The sequence below is a fragment of the Carassius auratus genome, chromosome 24, assembly GCF_003368295.1.
Source record: "Carassius auratus strain Wakin chromosome 24, ASM336829v1, whole genome shotgun sequence".
NCBI lineage: Eukaryota > Metazoa > Chordata > Actinopteri > Cypriniformes > Cyprinidae > Carassius > Carassius auratus.
Window position 1 is genome coordinate 4,523,925 of NC_039266.1, and position 23,020 is coordinate 4,546,944.

The window sequence follows — 23,020 nt, forward strand, 5'->3', positions numbered from 1 at the left end:
TTTTTGTGTTTTAAAACACAAAGTGCAGAGAAATGGAGCAGAAACAAATGTAAGATCTAGAGATGCATATATATTTTTGTACTTGAGCACCTTTACTGGAGCATGTCTTAGAACGCTGTGTCAAGCACAAGAAGATGCGAGATACAAGTGGAGTGGTCAAACACTTCTGTCTAGTGCATATTTGCATAAAACAATAACTTCAAATCAGTGCATTGAAACACAAAAATGTGGTCTCTTTTTATTTGTTAAAAACAAAGACTAACAGCACAACTGCAACTGTGATTGTTCAATAAATTAATTACTATTACTTATATTTTAAACATCTCTTTTTACTTAAATGAAAATATTTCAAAAACAAACTCACTGCAGACAGTTTTTTTTTTGTGTCGCAGGCTCAAAGCAAATCTCAGTAGTGAAGTTACATCCCATCAGTGATTTTAAACAAGTTGGCTGAATGATTCAGCGACTCATTCTGTCATCGCCTACTGGTGTGGTGATGAAACCATGAGAATGAGTCATTAAAAACCACTGAATGCACTTTCTGACAGTGCATCGTAACCACCTTAGGCTATCGTGAAATCTGCATGGGGAAATATTTTGCGCACAATTCTAGAATGACCGTATTTCTACTGAAATTACTGGATCATAAAAAAAAATGCTTGGTAAATGCTTTGCATATTTGCTTAACATTAACTCACTCTCAGGCCATGCAAGATGTAGTGGAGTTTATTTCTTAATCAAAACAATATTTTTTTAGATGATTTTGAGAAAGCAAGTCACTTGCTCAATAGTGGATCCTCGGCATTGAATGGGTGCCATCAAAATGAGGTACAGCCAGCATGTTTGTAAGAAATAAATCTATCATCTAGGCAATTAAACTCCAAAATGTAGCTTCTGGTCAAAATATGAACCCAAAATTTATATGAATGCTTCTTCCAGTGAAAAGTCCCTCCCGTGCTGTCCTGTAATTCACATATTTGTTTAGACAGTTTTTGCTTGCAAACGGTGATCTGTGCATTTTTCTATCCTCATTCAGACAACTTTTCGAAAGCAATATTATGGATAGAGGACTTGTATTTTTGCTGGAAGCATCCGTTTAAAGTAAAAAAGGCTTGGATGATTATTATTACACACATTCACTGCAGAAGATCCATTACTGAGCAATTGCTATAATACTAAATTTCTTCAAATCTGTCCTGAACAAGAAACAAGAACAAGAGAGGTGAGAGGTAGACACTTGAACAAAAAAGTATGTTGATGGGTGTGAAATGGAGTATTCCCACAGCTCCGGGCCCATTTTGAAATCTCATTATTACTGTGCCAGAGGGGCCTTTGGCATTGTAGCACTCCTTCCTGTTTCAGTACGGTTTACCAAAGTTAATTGAGTTAACTGCAGGGAGCTGCCCATTTCATCTACAGTACATACTTCAGAGTAAAGCACAGAGGTAGAAGCAAACATGTTCTTCATTTGAGTTGCTGATGCAGTGACTGAAGGTAATTGGTAATCAAGTTGTTCAATAAAACAAACCTTAGTTAATATGGATTCAAAAATGGACCCTACACTCCTAAACTAAAGGTGCCAATAGAATGTTTTTACAGTTATACAGCATTAAGAACATTTTAATAATCTAATAAGCCTTTTTTTCAGCTACAAATAGCTTTTAGGGCAATGGAAAAGTTCAACGGACGTTAAAGATGCTAATAAAGAACCTATATTTTTTTAATAGTGATAATGCACTCCTGGTCTTATTTGTACTGTACTGCCTTTAGCTCACAATAAAAGCCATTGTATCACACATATAAAACAATCAGGACTGGGAAGGTTACATTTAAAATGTATTTCACTACAGATTGCAAAATACAAGTTTTAAAAAGTAATCAATAATGTATTTTGTTAGATTACTCAGGTTTACTAAATTAATCTAAATACTTTAGAATATTTTGAAATACTTAAACTATGTAACACAAAGGAACATATTAACTTGCTTTACAACTCTAAATAAAAGTGACATCTACCAGTCAAAAGATTTGTGTTTCCTTTGCATTTTATTTTTAACAACATCAGTTTTCCACAGAATTTCTATGAACAACAACAACAACAAAAATGTTCTGTCATTTAAACCTTACAATCAATATAAATTTGATTTGAATACAATGAATGGGATTCCGTGCTGTTTCATGCTGTATTTTGCTTCAAAACTAATCCAGACACACCAAACACATAATAAAAGTAGCCAAAACAACTGGCACAGTTGTCCAACTTATACAATAGATTTGTTTAATGAATGGACCAAATTTTAAGTGATGATAATCCTCTCTATGGAGAAGCGATCGGCACAAAAGAATCGGCAAGTCAAAATTGACAGGGCTTGTTTCCCAAGGTCACAAGCAATGTCATTATTAACGAAAGACATCGGCTGAACTTTACTGTGGACAAATCAGCATGATCAGCAAAAACTAGCATACTTGGAATTTTAAAACAAATGCTAAATGAACAGGCTGCTGCATGCAGCAATGGAACTTCGAACTGCGTCCTCTAGGGATCGCTATGGGGAACGCCTTGTCATGACCAGTGTCATACATTGTAAAAATACCATTGAGTTGGCTGGCGACAGCCCCTGAAGTCACTAGCGATGCGACTATGGATAAATAGGCATCGGGACAACACGTCATTCTCTTCTTCGTCTTCATTGACTGTTCTATTTGAAGCGTGCATCTGAACGTGGTAAGAGCAATCTTTCTCATGGTGACTACTAGCAAAGCATTTAGACAGTATGTGCATCCATGTCTGTGTTATTCGACACCCGATGACACACACAGTCTTTGTGTCATTTGTTTGGGTGAGGAGCATGCTTGCGATGTCCGTGAGGGGGCAATCTGTGTGCATTGTGAGCATTTTTCAATTAAAAAGCTGTGCTCTTGTTTGTCTCTCTTTTCGAGGAAAGATGGGCAGCCATCTGCTTCCCACTGCTGCTGCTTAGGCACGGAGGAGAGTGAGCTTGTGGGGATCACAGGTGGATCTGGCTGTGGAGTTTAGAGAGAGACTTTCCCTTTCGCACTCATCGGCGGTGAACGAGAGTGAGCCTTGGGAGGATGATGTTATATCTTTAACACTTTCCAATACTGAGGTGAGTGCTCTGCTGGGTTCTACCCAGGAAGAGTAGGAAATGTCCGAGGATGACAAAGAAGCTGAGGCTGAGCCTTGGAAGCGCGCTAGCAAGGTGACATGGTGAGGTCAGCTCGACGAGCATTATCTTTCTGACCATAGCCCTCCAGTTCAGGTGAGCCTTCCATTTCTTCCTGGTCTCCATGCAGAAATCGAAAAGGAATGGAAGAGGCCAATTTCTTCTCGTATCTATTGGTTTCAGCATAAGAGTTATACCAACATCAAGGAGATGCGTAAAAGCGGCTATGAGAGGATGCCCCCTGTAGAAGAGACGCTTGCTAGCTATCTTTCTGTGGGTGATGTACTCTCTTAAATCTCCATCCTTGCCATCTAAGCCCCTTCAGGATACATCTTGCTTAAATGGCAAGGCATACGCAGCAGGTCAGGCTATGGCTTCATTGCACATGATGGCGGTGCTTTAAGCATGTCAGGCTGATCTGCTAAAAGTCCTGGATAATGGTGAGGGCCTTTTTCCTGATCAGGTAGCCGAGCAGCGCCGCACCACAAATCTCTCTCTCCGTGCTACCAAGCAGGTTGCCTCCGCCATGTGAAGGTTTATGGCAGCCAAGAACGGAGTAACGGAGAGACATCTGTGGGTGAACCTGGCAGACATTGGGAAGAAAGAAAGGGGCTTTCTTCTCGAAGCTCCTGTTTCACCTTCCAAACTTTTCAGTTCCTCTGATGAGACGATAGTTTAGAAGTTTCATGGAGGCAAAGGCGCGCTCAGCTGCCTTCAAATCTTTCATTCCAGGAAGATCCAGGTCTGAGCCCTGAGCAACATAGGGGTCCTGGTCCGTCTGGATCTGAGGATCAGAGATGGGCACAGAAGGCTAGTGTCGCGACTCGCGCTTCTCCCCTACCTGCGGGGAGGAATCGTGGGTCACAAGGAGGTAGGCAAGACCTAAGGGATGCGATCCAGATGAGGCATCAGCGTTCTCGTCCAAATCAGAGCGATACTTAGGTATCTAATCATTCACTTTGGGGGTTTATACATCTGCCCTTATCCTCTCCTTCCTAATTCCCCTGTAACCACCAGCTCTCCACCTGACTGAGGATCGGTGGGAACTTTTGCATAACAGTTTACTATGGTGGACCTAGGATGTTTTGGTTGGTTCTATGTTCATAGTAACCACCTTACTGATGGTCGGACTAAAAGGAGTCGCCCCTTGAGCAGGGCATCAGCGCAGGAACCAGGGTGGGTGAGTATGATCCATTATATATATCCTTATATATGTATCAAATTGCCGGTGGTTATGTGTGTACTAATCCTCTGTGAGTTTTCCTTGCAGTACTCAGTTACAGTGTTTACTAAACATTTGCCTTTGCACACTTTCTGAAAACCACACTGTGGAAAGTTTGCATGCTAGTGCCTTACTTTCTTTCTAAAATCCTTAATGGTGAGGGCTTCGGACAGTTGCTTTGTGCCCTTTCTTGAGTTTGGTATACTGTTCCCCATAGCAACCATTAGAGGACACAGTTCAAAGCTCCATTGAAAGGGAACGTCTCAGGTTACGAATGTAACCATGGTTCCCTGAGTAGGGAACGAGACACTGCATCCTCTAGCTCCCTGCCATGCTTCGGACACAAACTTCAGATGAATGACGTGTTCTCCCGGCACCAATTTATCCATAGTCGCACATGTAGTGATGTCAGGGGCTGTCACCGGCCAACTCGTTGGTGTTGTTTCAATGTATGCTTCAGACACGGGTCATGACGAGGCATTCCTCATAGCGACCCCTAGAGGACACAGTGTCTCGAACCCTTACTCAGGGAACCATGGTGACATTCATACCCTGAGACGTGTTTTTTTTTTTTTTTTTCAAAAGAAAATCAGTTGCCGTATTGGTTAAAATCCGCAAACTGTTTACTAACATATTAAATTAAGAAATGATTAAATTTAAATTAAAAGTAATCAGTTGGGTAATCTAAAATACTTTTCAGATGTAACTAATCTTATTACCCCTTATTTAAAATGTATTTATAACAAAATACAGTTACTCATATTTTGTATTTTAAATACGTAACACTGTTACATGTATTTCTTTACTCCCCAGCCCTGAAAACAATCATTCACAATATTCACAATTACAGACAAAAACAAACATGCCAGCACTAAAATCACAGACATAAATCATCCAAAGTTAGTTTGAATCTCAGTTTCTGCTGTTAAATGTGTACAGTGTTTCATAGTGTCAGACTAAAGAGCAAAGCTGACCTCATGACCTCATGACAACATCAGCCTGAGAACACCTGCCATCATTCAATTTCACACTGACACCTACAGATAGAGAGAGTAAGACACTTATCTGACAGTGATCAACTTGAATGTTTTACTAAACACTTCCTTCAGGTACTGCAACATTCATGTCCAGGTTCAGGTGCATTCATTAACGTCATCAAAAGTGCCACACTTTTTTTTCTCGCTTTACCAACAGAGACAAAGAGAAAATCAGTATCTCTATGAATATAGAATCAAAAAAGTTATGAAGAAATATATTTGAGAAAACAGTAGTTAAGAAAGCATCAGATCATAGCAATTCGGGAGTCAAGTCAATTCCCTTTTATTTACATAACACTTTATACAATAAATGTAATTCAAGTAGGTCTCCTGTGTGTATATGTTTTAACTTGCGTCTGACCTGGACAGATGGACAGTTTATATTGGCAAGCCAATTCGAAACTCCTCAAATAAACCTGCAGAGTTTAGATCCATCCCCAACTAGACACACCTAATCAAGCTCTTACTAGGCATACTAGAAGCTTCCAGGCAGGTGTGTTGAGGCAGGTTGGAGCTAAACTCTGCAAGACATCAGCCTTCCAGGACTGAGTTTAGGCACCCCTGAGTTAAATGGAGTATTTTTGGCCATCTCTTCAGTTGTATGGACAAATGAGGATGAACATTCTGTTAAACAGTCTCATGCTGTGCTACACAGAAGAAAGAAATTAATGTTGGTTTGAAAAGATGTGATAAAATCTTTAATTCTGTACAGGAATTAAAAGCAGAGCCTTTTAAATAATAATAATAGAAAAACTTTCATTTAATTTCTTCCTGATATTGTTTTATATTTAGATCATATCACTCTGGATTACCTCAGGCTGCAAAGGACATGTTATTAATGTCATCTATTGACGTGTCATCAACATAATTCCTCACGTACGGGTGAAAAGACTCAAGACTAATTCTGCCATCTTTCCTCAGCTCCCACCGCCAGCATTGCTGATGCCTTTTTAAAGTCTTAACATGCAGGCTTAAAAAAAAAGAGCAAAAAAGAACCAGACGAAGAAGTAGAAGAAGCTTTGACTTGAAGGTATACACTCTTCAGGCCAGATTTACTAAACAGGGCAAATTAACTCCAAAACAGCGCCGATGGGTGTGGAATTTTCTGCGGGTGATTTACTGACAACACACAAATTAAAGAACATAGTCGTAACATCTCATTTCCATAATGACCAATGCAATCTACCAAGCTCAGCACAAATTAGCGTAAGGATATGCTCGGATTCGGATAATGTGTTCTGGCATACCAAATAAATTAATGTGTGTGGAAAAAAATGTCTGCCTTCTACCAAGTGCTCTCTGTTCTCTGCGGTGCCACCTCCTAGCAACAACAAATGCTTTTTTGGGGAGTTAAATAATAGTGCAAATACCAGTAATTTGAAGAGAGCAAATGTTAGTAAATTGTGTTGCATCATGATTTATTTTAATACTCCTCTCCCATAAATGTTTCCTCTGAAAGGGAAACTCCAACAAATGCATATTCATTGAGGTCAACTGTGTCAATGCCTTTTCAGCGCTAATTCTTCATTTTCTTTAGTAAATCCTGACTGTACTATTTTAATGCAAAAGACGGTTTGCACTGCCGCAAGGTAAATCTGGCCCATAAAGGGATGGTTCACCCAAAACTGAAAATTCTGTTATTGTTTACTCACCTTCATCTAATTTTCATAATAACATTCATCAAACCAAAACTCAAGCACACTTGCTTGACGTGTGAGAACCAAGGAGGTTCAATGTTCTGTGTAACGTACAGTAGCACGTTTGAGATTCTGTAAAAACCAATGAGATTTATTTTAGCTCATCAAGCCAATACGCTTGAGCTTGACAAATGCAAATATGTGAATAAAAGCCTAAATTCAATTTGTTCATCATATAAAGCGAGCGTAAAAACATTTTTTGCGAATTAAAGGCATTTTAATTCGAAATTCTGCATTTCCATCACTCGATTCTGATGTGATACTTCAAAATGGGCATAAAAGCAGGGTGATGGAAACCCAGCTTCAGATTTCATGAAAAGTACTTTCATTTGTGTTTTGATGAACAAAAGTCTAACAGGTTTGGAATGACACGAGGGTGAATAAATGATTTTTGGGTGAACTATCCCTCTAAGCCCACATTTACTAGTTACTTGGAGTAACATACCTGCAGCTTCTGACATTGAATATTTAATTTGAGCTGAATGTTTTGTTAAGTGCAGCAGATGATCAAATCACCAGCTTTCTTTGCGCTGTGTGTGTGTGTGTGTGTGTGTGCGTGTGTGTGTGTGTGTGTGTGTGTGGCCCTCTCACCTTTATAGAAACACACCCCGTTTGTTCAAGCGACCTTATCATTTGCACTCCAATAATGAGCAAGGTGTCCGCTTTCCCACAACGTTTAATGAAAAAGCCTTGACAAACAATGGCATTTTAAACCTCATAGTGAATTAATGATGGGCACAAGCCAGACACATCAGACATGGTTTGGAAAGGGCTTTGTTTCAAAGGGTGCGCCAAAGAACCCGCCATTCAGTACAGGAAACAAGGCCAAAAGCCACAGCAACCACTTTGAACATATTAAAGGGAAAGAGTGAAATTAAACAGCAGGGCAATGTGCTATCTGATGTGTTGTTTTAACCACAATGTGTTAAGTTGTATATCATTACATATAAAGACATTGACTATTGGCAACAGTTTGAAACAATGTGTTGCTATAAAACTGACCTAGTAACTACATTGTTCGTTGTACATCGAGTTGTTCCAAGAGTCAATGTTGCTTGAACTTCACAGAAATCTCCTTGTTTATCAAGTACTTTATTAAATATATTGGAGGAGACTAGAATATCCAAGTAATTTTAAGCAACCCCAATTTCAACACTCAGAACATTGCATAACACATAGCAGCCACCCACAACAGCTTATCATTGTGGCGGAGATTAAAGAACATGTATGAATGTTTGTATCAGGATGAGGTATTCTAATAGATGTGCTGTCCTATCAAGCATAAAATCAGGTATAATAGAATTGTTAAAGTGAGTTGCTTTAACTTACAACTATTGATAGGGCGAAACACAAATATTAATTTTATGGTCAGTTTTTTTTATTTTATATGTATATATATGTATATATATATTTGTGTGTGTGTGTGTGTGTGTGTGTGTGTGTGCGTATGTATGTGTGTATATATATAATTTATTATTATTATTATTTATATTATGTTTAATTCATTCATGTGATGGCAAAACTGAATTTTCAGGGACATTACTCCAGTTTTCAGTGTAAGATGATCCTTCAGATATCATTCTAATATGGTGATTTGGTGTTTTTCTATTATATATATATATATTTATATATATATATATATATATATATATATATTAGTGCTGTCAAATGATTAATACATCCAAAATAAAAAGTTTTCTTTTACATAATATATGTGTGTATGCTGTGTATATTTTTATGTATATATAAATACACACACATGCATGCATATATTTAAGAATTTTTATTTTTCTTAAATATATGCAAATATATGCAACTCATTTTGAAAATATTTCCATGTATATACTTAAATATATAAATGGATTTTTTTTCAAATATGCTGTATGTGTGTGTATTTATACATAGTCAATAAATAGACACAGTATACACACATATGTAAACAAAAACTTTTTCTTTGGATGCATGATTAATGATTTGACAGCACTATATATATATATATATATATTAGTGCTGTCAATCGATTAAAAAAAATTAACTAATTAATCGCACAATTTTTTAAAATTAATCGCGATTAATCGCGATTAATCGCAATTAAAAGACTGAAACTTTTTGGATATGTAAATGTAAAATGTAAATAATTAATGTAAACTCAAGACCAAGAACTATTTAAATTCAAAATATGATTGTTTATTGGAATTTTTGTTTAACTTGTAACACAGATTTTCTCATGTAAACAACATACCTGCAATAAACCATCAATATCCTCCAAATTAACTGTTGGCTTGAAAGCCATATTTATTACAGAAATAAAAACACAGGCATGTAAGTACCATTTGAATTTCAAAACAATCAATGCCAATTAAAAACTTAAATGATTTCCATGTTGAATTCTAAGTGGACTGCAAAAAAATTCCAAAGTATAGTCATTGCCAGTGCTTTAAGTGGGCCAGTACGCACCTGTACTCAGTACCGCCACTTCCAAATATAGCTCTTGAGCGTACAGCACCTCTCCGTGCGCCTAGAACGTGCTTGTAGCGTACCGGTACGCTCATTTGGACATCTGTTTTAATAGAGGTTTTTTATCTTTTTGCCGATTTTCAGAGCGCCCTTCACAATGCAAGCTTCCTAATTCATCCCACCCAGAGCAGAAACTACATTTCCCATTCACCCTTAAGTTATACAAGTGAATAGCGCATGTGTCGCTTTTCCCACTGTTAAGTGTCAACAGCTCAACGTGGCCGGAGAAGGTGTGTGAAACTCGTTGTGAGTTATACTAAAGCAAAATCTTGAGTATTTATTGTCTGATAAACATTAAAAACTGTCTGCGGAGGTTGAGTCGTCCTGCAGCCCCCGCTGGCTGCTCATTGGCTGCAGCATCTTTTTTCTAAGTTCTAAAAAAATACCGTAGACGGCAAGGCACAAATTTAGATATTCATTTATCTAATTAATCTATAGCCTATGCACAAAGACAATATGATCTTTTTGTCCCCTTTTTGTGTTAAAGCTTGATGAAGAGAGAGAGCGCAAGTTGCTGCAGCTGAGGAGGACAGTGATGCACGAGCACAGGAGTGATTGACAGTTCGCGGCACTGTGTACAAAAAATACTCCGCTACACAATTATTTCTTTATTTTCGTATAAGCTTATTAACGTTAGCGTTACAGAAAGGTCTGATTTACGCACTGTTACAGTCATTGTTTTTGTTTTTTTTAAACAATGACATTTGAGTTCATGATTTTAATGTTGCTGTTTCTTGTGGCAGACTGAATGAAGAGTAATGTTTCTTGTGGCAGACTGAAGAGTAATCCGGCAGAGTTTTATACTGAAACTTTCCGTCTAAAAGTCCTTCCTTGGTCTTATCCATATTTCTTTGCACGTTGAACACACATAGGCCACAACTGGAAATAAAAAAAACTGCAACCGCGTTAATTGCGTTATTTTTTTTTAACGCGTTAAATATTTCAAATTAATCGAATGCGTTAACGCGCTAATTTTGACAGCACTAATATATATATATATATATATATATATATATATATATATATATATATATATATATATATATATATAAAACACAAAGAAAATTTGTGTTCAACAAAACAACAACAACAACAATAATTTTTAGGGTTAATATTGATGTATTAACATCATTAACAACAATGAACATTCGTAAATATACTGCTGCCCATTGCTAATTAAAGGGGGGGTGAAATGCTCGTTTTCACTCAATATCCTGTTAATCTTGAGTACCTATAGAGTAGTACTGCATCCTTCATAACTCCAAAAAGTCTTTAGTTTTATTATATTCATAAGAGAAAGATAGTCTGTACCGATTTTTCACGGAAAAACACGACCGGCTGGAGGCGTGACGTGTGGGCGGAGCTAAAGAATCACGAGCGCCAGTAGGCTTTAGCATTGAGAGCGTGTGGAAGCTGTGACATTACCGTGAGGAAAAAAAACATCCAAAACAAACCATGGCTAACAGTCAGATTCAGCCGTATATTTATGATCCAGAATCAGATCCAGATGCTGAAATTTAACAAGAGCAGCATCAGCAACGACGTCTCTATGTGGTATGTACTGAAACTGTATATATTTGCTTAGTGGTTTTGGAAAATGACTAAGTTCCACTTTATGTGGTCTTTTTTTTTTTTTTAAGCTGTACATGTGGAAAGTGCAGTTTGATGACAACATTGCATGTTGTTTACTTGATTTGCTTACGCGACGATAGCTAAGTTAACAACACAGAGGTATTTGAAGCAGTTTTACTCACCGCCTGCGGTTCCAACACACGATCGTGACCCTTTTTTGTTGGGACTGCATTATCCTTAAGAAATAAACGATGTGCAAATCCGGCGTCAAACTGGGCCTTGTTTGTAAAACAAGCATCTTTGAAATGCAGGGAACAAACACAAACACTTGCACAACTCCGTTGATGCTCTGTAAAAATAAACTCCATCCACTGGTCCCTTAATGCTGTTTCTCTTTTGGTAATCTGTGCAGGGTTGTCTTGCCCTGGCAACCAAAAACACACTTCTTTGTAACTTTTCGCAACGCGATGATCAGTGAATGCCTGTTGTGCTCTCATTGATCTGCTATATGGGAGCGCGCTCTCTTCCAGCAGAAGTGCCCTTAGGACCCATATAAGGAAATTCCGCTCCATCTAACGTCACACAGAGCCATACTCGAAAAAAACTTTCCGAAACTTGTGACAAACTGGAAGAGGTTTTTTTGGAACAAAAATACTCCTTCAAACGTACAACTTAATTTTTGAAACTTTGTCCATGTTTAGCATGGGAATCCAACTCTTTAACAGTGTAAAAAGCTCAGTATGCATGAAATAGCATTTCACCCTGCCTTTAATGTTTTCTTTTACATTATTGTTCATTAAAATGTGTAAAATTAATATGTTAAAAAACAATAATAAAAAAAGATTAATAAACAATACAAATGTTAGCCATTGCGTTAACTAATGTTACCTAAAGAATCATATTACAGGTTTTGCAACTAATATGAGCAATGATGCAAGCATTGTGTTATACTGATTGCCTCCAGGTTTTAAGAATCCAGTCAATAAATCCACTTCATCAAGTAGGCTTTTACAAGCTACATATCCACAAAAAGCCAGGCACTTTAAAATGAACTGAAAGAATAACAGTGGTACAGAGACATACTGTTTCATTTGAAAGTACAACAATGAACCGCTGTCGTCAGTCCTATCATCCATTAACCACAAACTGGAGCCTACAAGCCAACTTGAACAAAACCGAATAGAGATCATTTCCGATATCTTTGAAGTTTTAATATGACGGAGCGAGTTGGCCGCTTATATGACGAGGAACCGGTGAGTACAGATGAAAGCAGTTCCCTTTATATCCATAATTAGAACCTACAACACAAAAGAGACGCAGAACAAGCACGGGGCCTGATGAGCAGCTAGCAAAGCGGAGGACGCAATTTGTGTGAGTCCTCTCTGTAATCAGAGGTCACTCAACGTGGAGGAGCCTTCTTCCCGGATCCTACTGAAATACAGAAAATTACAGTTCAGAGGGGACGACTGTAACCATGGCAATGTAACCCCCCGCGTTCCCCCATCTCCTCAGCTACTAACTTGCTGCTGACAGCTTGAATGCTCGGCTGAGACTCCAGCCAGAGGATTAACTTCCACATTTGGATTGCTGACTGTGGATTTTGCATGCAGGAGTTTGCATACAGAAATGCAAAGCTCTTTAGGGAAACTCGAACAAGAAAAAAAAAAGATCATTCCCTCTACTGCAGCTGGAGAAACTTGCTTAAAGCTTTGCAAAGGAAGAAAATTGCTTTTGTAATTTGTGGTCACTGTGTTTGGAAAAGAAAATAGAATGTGGTTCCTTCATGGAGCCTGTGAAAAACATGCTTTTTTACATTTTCATCAAAAATAGGTTTCAGCGGAAATATGCAGAAATCTTTATAAACGTGATTTTTATTATTTATTTATTTTTGGACAGTGGCGGTATTTGAACAAGTGAGACATTCAAAAGAGCATATGTTATCAAATTCAACCAAGTGACATCTGTAAACAAATAAAGAGATATTCTCTGAGATGTTTTTTTTTTTTTTTTTTAAGAGTATTCTTATTGTTTTTCATTTGAAACTCTTTTTTTATGTGCTTACAACACTTTTTTTTAACAACTTTGTTTAATATTTTGTTTTCCGATGCAGTGACTTTCAGAAATTTTTGAGTGAGTCTCTGATTCTTAAACATATTTAACACAAATAAAACAGTTATGAATAGTCTCATGCACATTTGCCAGAGGCCAGATTTTTTTCAACTTAATAACAGACTTTGCATGCTTTCAGATGTGTGGAAGACTGTGTGACATCTGACATCAGTAAAACAACTTTATACTCTGTACATTTTCTTTCAATTTTATTATTATTATTAATTTTATTTTATTCACAAATACTGGCTCAACAAGTCATGGTACGGTCTTCCTGAGATTAGAGTTTGAGTTTGAAATTTTATTGTTGAGGATAACCCCTTGAGATGAAGCATCTCGTTTTCAAGGGGGTCCTCGAGACAACATAGAAATAATACAGCACATATACATTCATACACACAAAAGCTCTCCCTCATCCCACCTCATCCGCCCCTCATACATATAAATATGGAATGACAGTACAAGGATAGGACATATGTATCTTAAATATGTATACATTCGCACACCTAAACCCATAATCACATTTAAAGAAATAAAAAAAAAAAAAAAAAAAAAAAAAAAAAAACGTCAAAAATGAGGAAAACATTTACAGCAACAATTTGCTTGCAGGTAAACAAAAAGAGATGTTTTGAGGGAACACAGGGAAGTAATTGATCTTAGAGATTAGATTAGAGATTAGGTTACAGGAATATGTGAGACATGTTAACTAACCCTCTTCTGCCCCACAGCTTGAGACTGAGGTAAAGTTTCACACCAGGTAAACATGAGATAATCGCTCCAGAAAGGTCTAATATGTTGAACACAATACAAGATCCAACTCAGTTAGGGTTAGGGTTAGGGTTAGAGTTAGCAGAAAAAAAGCCCTTCTTACGATTTGTTTCCCCGGGGTAACAGTACTGACACTGTGCTTAACAAAGATAATATACAAAACTAACTGACATCTGATCATGTGATTCCCTCTATGAAGGCTTCTAGTCAACAAAAAATCTCAGGAATGTCTATTTGCACTGTGATCATCAGAGAACAAAGATAAGCGGTGGGGATGTTCAGGGGCACAGCGTCTTGTGAATATTCTGCAGAGCAAATGTTAAATGCCATGGCTTCCAAGAACTGCAACGTTTATAAATGTCTGAGGTCAGAAGTACATTTAAAGTACACAAGGACTGAGAAGATTAGTTCTAAACCTATACATCTGAAGCTTTCATACAAAATTTTGAAAACCAACTGCATATAATTTGCTCCCTACAAGTAGTGGTTTATGACTGATATTGGTGGTTTAATAATCTTGGACTTGCATATAGAAAGCAAATAGGCAGATATAACGCTGGTTTATGTGGTTTTAGTGATCTTAATACAAGTTATTCAACCCCAAAATTCCAACAAATATATTCTGTCCACCACCTATGTTTGGATATATAAAAAAAATAATACCATAAAGTTCAATTTGAAGCACCTTAAAGTTCCATGTAAAGATCATGGTACTGCATGAGCAAAATGTTATCACAAAGTATGACACATATTAAAGTATTACCATCCAATAAATCTGTTTCACTGTTACTTGGGGGAGTTGTGCAAATCAATCAGTAGTCTTTAATTTTAAAAACATGCTTTGATATTTGAAAAAGAGCACAACTGAAACAAACTGATAGCTATGTTGTCTCAAAATAAATTATGCGCTATGTCACTTCTGCGATATGATGAGCTGAAATGAGACTTTCCAAGGTTTTTGTGCATAACTATTCAAGCAGATGTGGCTATAAAATGTAAAAAGCATTATCATTTTACATATTAAACTAAAGAATACAAATTATACACATTAAATATTAGGTGTTTATATGATTCACCTGTACAAACCCGATTCCAAAAAAGTTGGGACACTGTACAAATTGTGAATCAAAACAGAATGCAATGATGTGGAAGTTTAAAATTTCAATATTTTATTCAGAATACAACATAGATGACACTGCAAATTTTGATTTGTCTGACCACAGAACAGTTTTCCACTTTGCCTTACGCACAGAGATTGTTCCAGATTCTCTGAATCTTCGGATGATATTATGTACTATAGATGATGATAACTTCAAACTCTTTACAGTTCATCTCTGAGAAACTCCTTTCTGATATTGCTCCACTATTTTTCACCGCAGCTTTGGAGGAATTGGTGATCCTTTGCCCATCTTAACTTCTGAGAGAGACTGCCACTCTGAGAGGCTCTTTTTATACCCAGTCATGTTGCCAGTTCACCTAATATGTTGCAAATTGGTCCTCCCGCTGTTCCTTATATGTGCATTTAACTTTTCCAGCTTTTTATTGCTACCTGGCCCAACTTTTTTGGAATGTGTACTGTAGCTCCATTGAAATCCAAAATGGGCCAATATTTGGCATGACGTTTCAAAATGTCCCACTTTCAACATTTGATGTTATCTATATTATATTGTGAATAAAATATAAGTTTATGAGATCTGTAAATTATTCCATTCCTTTTTTACTCACAATTTGTACAGTGTCCCAACTTCTTTGGGAAATTCGATACAACATTTATGGGCTATTTGAAAAAAAAAAAAACATTTCTAGATAATTGCTGCTGAAAGACGTAACTAATGAACTAATCAGTCCACATTAACAGTCATCTCCACACCCTCATACCTGTCCTGGCACAAAAACTCTGTCCAGACATACTTCTGAAACTAAAGTCTCTTATGTAACACTCATCTTATCCCATTTTCACAACACACACCTTTATACATTTGTGTTATCCAGCAGTCCAACAACAGAAAATGTCACTATGATTACTGTAGGCCTAATGTGTTTTTAAAAATAATACACACATTTATGCAAAATATCTCGATTGGTCTAAAAATACAGAGATTCATCCTGATAATCCTTAAGATTTTGTTCTCTATGTTCCAGTTTAAACATGTTCCCAAAAATATAGAGGTGTTGATACTAATAGCCTTTTATTAGCAGCACATTTTGCTAATCCTCTTTAAACAGATTTCCACTGCTTTCATACATACCCCATCAGCCCACACTGCGATGACAGCAATAAATCCATAATGTGATAATGATATAGCATGCAGTACACTTTGCCCTAATTTACAAACATATTAGCATATGCATGTTTTTGCAGCTGCAAATATAATAGCGATAATTGATTATGGTATTTAAAAGTGTTTTGCTTATTATTTCACTAGCACAATTTAACATGTGAGTGATATACAACAAGCTTAAATAAATGAGGCCCACATGCATGACATAGAATTGAACTTTACCTCTAGCACTAGCCATAACTGGTCCCCGTTTTTGACGTCCTTCTTGTAGAATATTCCAAAGAACTTGACGACATTGGGATGGTCCGAGAGAGCTTTCAGGATGTTATACTCCGCTTCGATTTCCTCATCAATATCCTTAAAGAAAAAGATGATTTGAATTTACTTTTAAGAGACACGGGGCAATGGTCCAAACATCTACTTTCATTTTTGAGTAAAAATAAAAATTTCTAAAACTATTCAGTGTTTAATGTTTCAAAGAGAGTCACTGATGCAAAAAACAAACAAAAAAAAAAAAAAAAAAATAATAACAGACACACACACACGTTATATATATATATATATATATATATATATATATATATATATATATATATATATATATATATATATATATATATATATATATGCAGGTCACTTTATCTATTGAATTTAGCAAAACAGCAATGGCCATGAAATGTCAGCATTAATAAAGCCCCACAGGCCACACCGCTACACTGCACATGAGGGATATATTGAAATAATGTTTGTTGGCTTTCACATCTCCAGTGTTGGAAAATTACTGTTTACTGATTGAACCTGGAGGAAAAACAACCCCTGAATTTCGAATTTTAATGGATATGGTGCATTGGTCTTTTCTGTGATGCCTTTTGGCTTCAAAAGTGCTCCATATTGCTACACATGATTACTGCATTTCCTGTGCTTGGAAAGTGGTGAGAATAAATATTTGTGAATATCTGAGGTACAATGACCACGGCAGCTGCAGTCTATTAAATTAAGCCTAGATTTATTTGATCTAGAGGAGTAATTTTAAATATACTGGCAGCCGAAAGCCATTGAAATACTTCCAAGCCTCCTTTCAGGACCTTGAAAGGGTGAACTGGAGAAACTCTTGTGTAGTAAATGAACACAAATTGCACATTTTCTGAAAAGCCGTTTCATCATGATTAGTCTGGGTATGTGCTGTTAGGAGCCCTTTTATTTGCCCAGTCACTAAAAGATAGAGTGTGTGGCTAGAGAAATAATAAGAGAGAGAGAGAGAGACAGAGAGAGCCCTTTGGCATTATCTGCAGGATATAGATGTTCTCTTCTTAATATGACAGTGGCGAGTAGATGTTCTCAGTGGTCAGTAATTGACTGTAGGCCTGTCTTAAGGCATAAACACTCTCATAGGTACACACAAATGTGCAAATACACGCATATGTGCACAAATGTGAACTAATTGAACCTGAAGGGCCTACAAGATCTCTCTGCTTTTAACCTCAGTTCTGTGCAAATCTGACCTTGAGTTTGCTCTTCGTTTAAAAATTACAACTCATTCGATGTTCAAGCTTGTTGTTTCTCTTTGTGACCTAAAAACACACACCACATGCAGGTTTGATCTAGCAGGGTTTTACTCACATGGATCGGATCCAGTATTTTGACGGCGGCTTTGCTGCCATCGAATCTGTTAAGCACTTTATAAACTTTTCCATAAGTCCCTTTACCAATAGTCTCAATGATCTCCCAGGTGTCAGATGGATCTGGAAAGCTGTCAAAGACGATGGATTTTCCCGAGCGAGGAAACATCTTCCCGAGCGATCTCCTATGGAGAAAGAGCATACATTGAGACTTGAGTTTCAGATGGCTGCCCGTTCTTTTTCCATGTGACTTATAGTGGTTAACTTGGAAGTTGTTTTTCGCTTGTGATGCCTGTAAAGATGAGATAACACCTTTTAACAACCAAGTGATGAGTAAAAGAAGCTATGCATGAAAATACACACTAATATGTAAGGCATGGGCTTTAAAATTAGTCTTGGGACAGCTAGGACTATTTTTGTATGACAGCAATGTTGGTTCAGGATTAACGAAAATCCATATTTACAGTAGAAACGTTCTACTTGATAAACTCACCCATTATTATGTCTGACTTAGCGAATCCCTCAGACTTTTTGCAAAAGTTCTTGGCTTTTACCTGTCATTGTGAATGGGATAGAAAACTTTGTACTAAATTTGTTTGGCTCAACTTATGAGAAAAGCAGGAAGATATTATCAAGTGCTGAAAGATCAAAGGATGCCGTGAACCAATTTAAAAAAGGTTCAGAAGTTGTTCCTTCAAAGCCAACATTATGTGGATATTGCTCGACAAACCCTATAGCAATAATTATAACATGGAGAAAGAAAACATATTTCGGTTTACACAATGCAAAAAGTTTGACAGAAACTTACCCCATAGAATAATCAGAGTTTTACAAGTTCTGAAGAAACATGAATTATGCTTGCCTGTGCAAACAACTATGCTAGAGTATTGTGGGTGGATTGCAGGGCATTGCTTTGTAGTGGTTGATGTGCTCTAGGTGTTTGCTATGGTGGCAGTTCACTGTCCTAAATTAAAAGAGCCAAGTGTTTATGGAATTCTGATTTCTAGATATGTATTTTGTTAAATCTAAATTTTGCCATTTTCCTCTCCTCCAAGAAAAGGGGGTCCAGTCCTGCTCCTGGAAGGCCACCTTCCAGCAATGTTTAGCTCTTGCCCTGATTAAACACACATGAACCAGCTAATCCAGGTCATCAGGATCACTTGGATCTTCCAAGTTGGTGTGTTGGAGCAAAACTTTGCACAAAAGTCACTGTTTCCCAATTACCCATATGTTGGTACCAAATTTTCATGTTGTGGTTAATTGCTAAAGGTTTTTTTTATCACAGTATACAGTATTATCACAATACTGAAAATTAGTTTCAAGAAAGTGGCCATAATACAGTATAACATATTCAATAACTTGTTTTCTTATAACAAAAATAACTGAATCTTTAAATGCAATAAAGCAACACAGAAAATATATAAAGTTAAACATTTTAAACAGATTAAAGTGCAAAAGAACTATGTGACCAATAGTAATCACTTTACAAAAAAGTGAGTTTTTAACTCATTAGTTAGCCTTAGTTAATGCATTAACATTTACATGAGCAATAGCTACATTTGCTACAGAAGTTACTAATCTTTGTTTAAAAATACAAGTATTAGTTCATGTTAGCTCATTAAATAACACAGTTGCAACTTTTGATTTTAACAACGTGTTGTTAAATATTAGAATGCCTAAGATTGATGAATGTTCAGAAGAATTTTTCATTGGCAGTTTGTTAACTAATGAATTAAGTGATGCTAAGTGTGAACAAACAATAAAGAATCAAAACACCTTCAAACAATATCTAGGGTATGTTGTAGTATGATTAAAATGTAAAAATTCTTTTGAAAATGAATAGCCTATTAAGTCTAAATATTTAAGTATTGGGCACTGTGATGAACACCATAGCAAATCCACAAATCTGAATTGCTATTTAAATATTTAAACACGTTTTAGAAAGTAGTGCAGCTGCTTTATTTATGGGGTTCTCAGAGTAACGGCTGCATTTTCTGCAGTTCAGCGTCATCTGCTGTCAGAGAGTGAATGTGCTTTTATTCAGCATCTCTCACATGTTCTCCCATATGCTTCTCATGCGTGCTTGTTTACATCAGAGCGTACAGCTCTTTCAAGCAGCATACAGCGGTGTTGTGCATTTTGACCAGTTGCATAATGCATCCCAAATTCTGAATGATTTCTAATGTATCATTATTCACGGTATTTAGAAGTGCCCACGATAACAATATCGTGCATATTCATTACCGTGATATATTGCATTACCGAATTCCGGCACATGTCTAGTCCCAATACAGAGGCCACATTTGAAAACTTTGAATCTGATCTGATCTGATCTGACCATTCCTTCTCTAAATCTCCTTAAAATGGATCCTTGAAACATTATTTCCCGGTACATGAAAGATACAGCAGATGGATCCTTCATGACCCAGACTTTTCCCAGGTTAATTGTGTAAATGATAACAGGATTCTTTTGAGAGGAAATGTAAGTACTTCGTTTCAAATCAATCAAAAACTAAAATTACAAAAATGTACAAATGCTGCAAAAGATGCATTGGAGGATGCAGCCTTTGAATTGAGACAATGCTAGGAACCCTACAGGTGAAGGTTTGGACACAACTGACCAAAAGCAAATCTTATGTCTGATCACTTAAACAAATAGTAGCATACATTCAAACAAAGTTGTTTTCCCTTTAACTGAGAGGAACTGTTTGTGTTTTAACATTCAATAATTAAATTGAAGTAGATAAGAAGATGGTTGCCATTGTTGCATCCCTTCCTTTCATTTAAATAGTTCCCACAAACTCTGGCTCCCTGTGGCTTAAGCGCCTCATAAGAGTCTCATTATTGTTGTGATAGAGAATGCAGGCATGTCTCTTTAATGTGAGTGAATAACGGATACCCTGATTCAAGCAGCTTTCCTGAATTCGTTTTTGTTCTCTGCATGTGTCAAACAGTACGAACCACTCTGGCTACCATAACCTGCTGTGCCAGCTATAAAACCACAGAGAAGAATGGGATTCCTAATGAACTCCAGCATTAGCTTGGACAGTGAAAAAGTTGCATTGTGTATTTTAGCATGTAAGCTTATTTCACAAAGAGACCATTCAATTATCACACCAGACAGAATGGATTTCAAAGGGAATATTTGTATTGTCTCAAAATGAATATTGACTATCTAGAGCTCTGCTAAGAAATGCTTTTAAGAGCTCATATTACACTATTTTGTGTAATGAAATGTGTTTATGTGGTTTAAGGTTCAAAAAACACATTATTTACCACATAATGTAAATTATTGGTTCTCCTCTGTGCCCTGCCTTTCTGAGATGTGTCGATTTTTACAAAGCTTATCATTTGATAGCTGATTGGCCAGCTATCCAGCGCTTTGTGATGTGTATGTCCCGGCTCGACGAGATAAAACCAATAAAACCCATTACAAACGAGGCATTGGAAGCATCCAGTGGTGACATAATTGCTGAACATAATGACATACTGTTTTATACACGTTAACCTAAAAACATGTCTGCATTTGAGATCTGACAATTGACAAACAACGTCGACAAACAATCATCTACTCAAAACTACTCAAAACTCGCATTGAATCATCGGTGGCAAATCCTCTAAATATGGAAACGTACTTACAGGCTGTGAGTCAGCATTATTTGTCAGAACACCAGCATTGTAGGCTAGTCTCCCAGGGAACAGTCCTCGTCCTCCATAAAATGTGGCATACATCTGAATGTTTGGGTTGAACGGTTCTGGAACAGTGTTGTAAATGCGTCTTAACCACTGATTTCTACTTGTGTCCTCTTTTGGAAGACCAAACACAAAGCTTCGCTTTCACAATGAAACAGCATCTCCACAACGGCGTCAACAATACTACAGCAAGAACAAAAGTAACTCCTTTCTTTGCGTGAACATTTGGGCGGTGCTATGCAAATCTTCCCACACGGTGACATGGACATGTGAGGGCATGTTTGAACGAGGTGTGGAGGAGTTTTAACTTTTTAGAGACTTTATTCTTTGCAACTTTAGGGATCTTATCTATTCACAAACAGAATTATAACATTGTTAAGAATTATACCTCGTTTTCTTTTTTTCCTTTTTTTTAATTATTGTTGTAGAGCATTGTAGGGGGTCCACTTTTAGAATAGTCAGCCTTTAATGGCCGTTAAACATTACTAAGGCAGTTAAATTGTGCAGAATTGTGTGAAAACGGAATATGTAAACATTCTTTAAACATTGTCCTATTGTTTTTCTAAAAAAAAAAAAAAATAGAATATGGGTTTGATATTTCATTTTTTTTTTAAAAAGTTTCATTAAACTATCCCATTAGTGCAAAGTAATAATATGTTTAAATATTGTTTTATATATTTTTTTAAAAAAAACTATTTTTTAGAGCAACCACGCCAGTCATTAAATCAGTCATAAATACTTTGGTTTAAAAAAAAGAAAAAGAAAAGAAAAACACATGAATTCCAAACAATAGTTAATCAAGCTTGAAATTATGTAACTACTGTTTGTAATCACCAAATTATTATACAGTCTCTCTACCAGACTTATCATTTGTAACCCTACCGGGTGAAAGTTCAACCAGCACTTTTTCTACTCTAACTGCAGTTAAACCCACTTCTAAGATAAAACTGCATAGTTCAACATGTCACTTACATTCCTCTCTTAAATGGTCGATGAGCATTTTGTTGAATAATTCCATATTGACCCTGCTGAAGCAGTCGAAGTGTGTGAACACTTGTGGAGGAGTTGACCACAGCTAAAGCTAATCCCAGCGAGCCATGCCTGGCACCAGAAACAAAACTAAGCAGCAGAAGATATGTTAGGATTAAGTGGAATTAGTCGACTACGCCATGAGCCTTTCCTCATTTAGATACTCATTGATACAGGCGCCAAAGCTAGTTAGAACAACTAAGAATATAACTCCAGGAAAACTACCTCTCTAACCCAAAGATAACCAGACGGAGTAGCTTAAGAAGCATATTTACACGTTGTTAGGGGTT

At 36.7% G+C, this 23,020-nt stretch overlaps 1 protein-coding gene across 1 annotated transcript in view; it reads right to left on the reverse strand.

Moving 5' to 3' along the window:
* Positions 1-23,020, reverse strand: part of myo3a (myosin IIIA) — a 93,877-nt gene that overhangs the window by 50,559 nt on the left and 20,298 nt on the right. Inside the window, exons 4-5 of the mRNA XM_026200758.1 lie at positions 18,010-18,193; positions 16,612-16,746 (exon numbers count right to left, since the gene is read on the reverse strand). Of these exons, the coding sequence (XP_026056543.1) occupies positions 16,612-16,746; positions 18,010-18,193 (319 nt within the window). The remainder of the gene's footprint in view (positions 1-16,611; positions 16,747-18,009; positions 18,194-23,020) is intronic.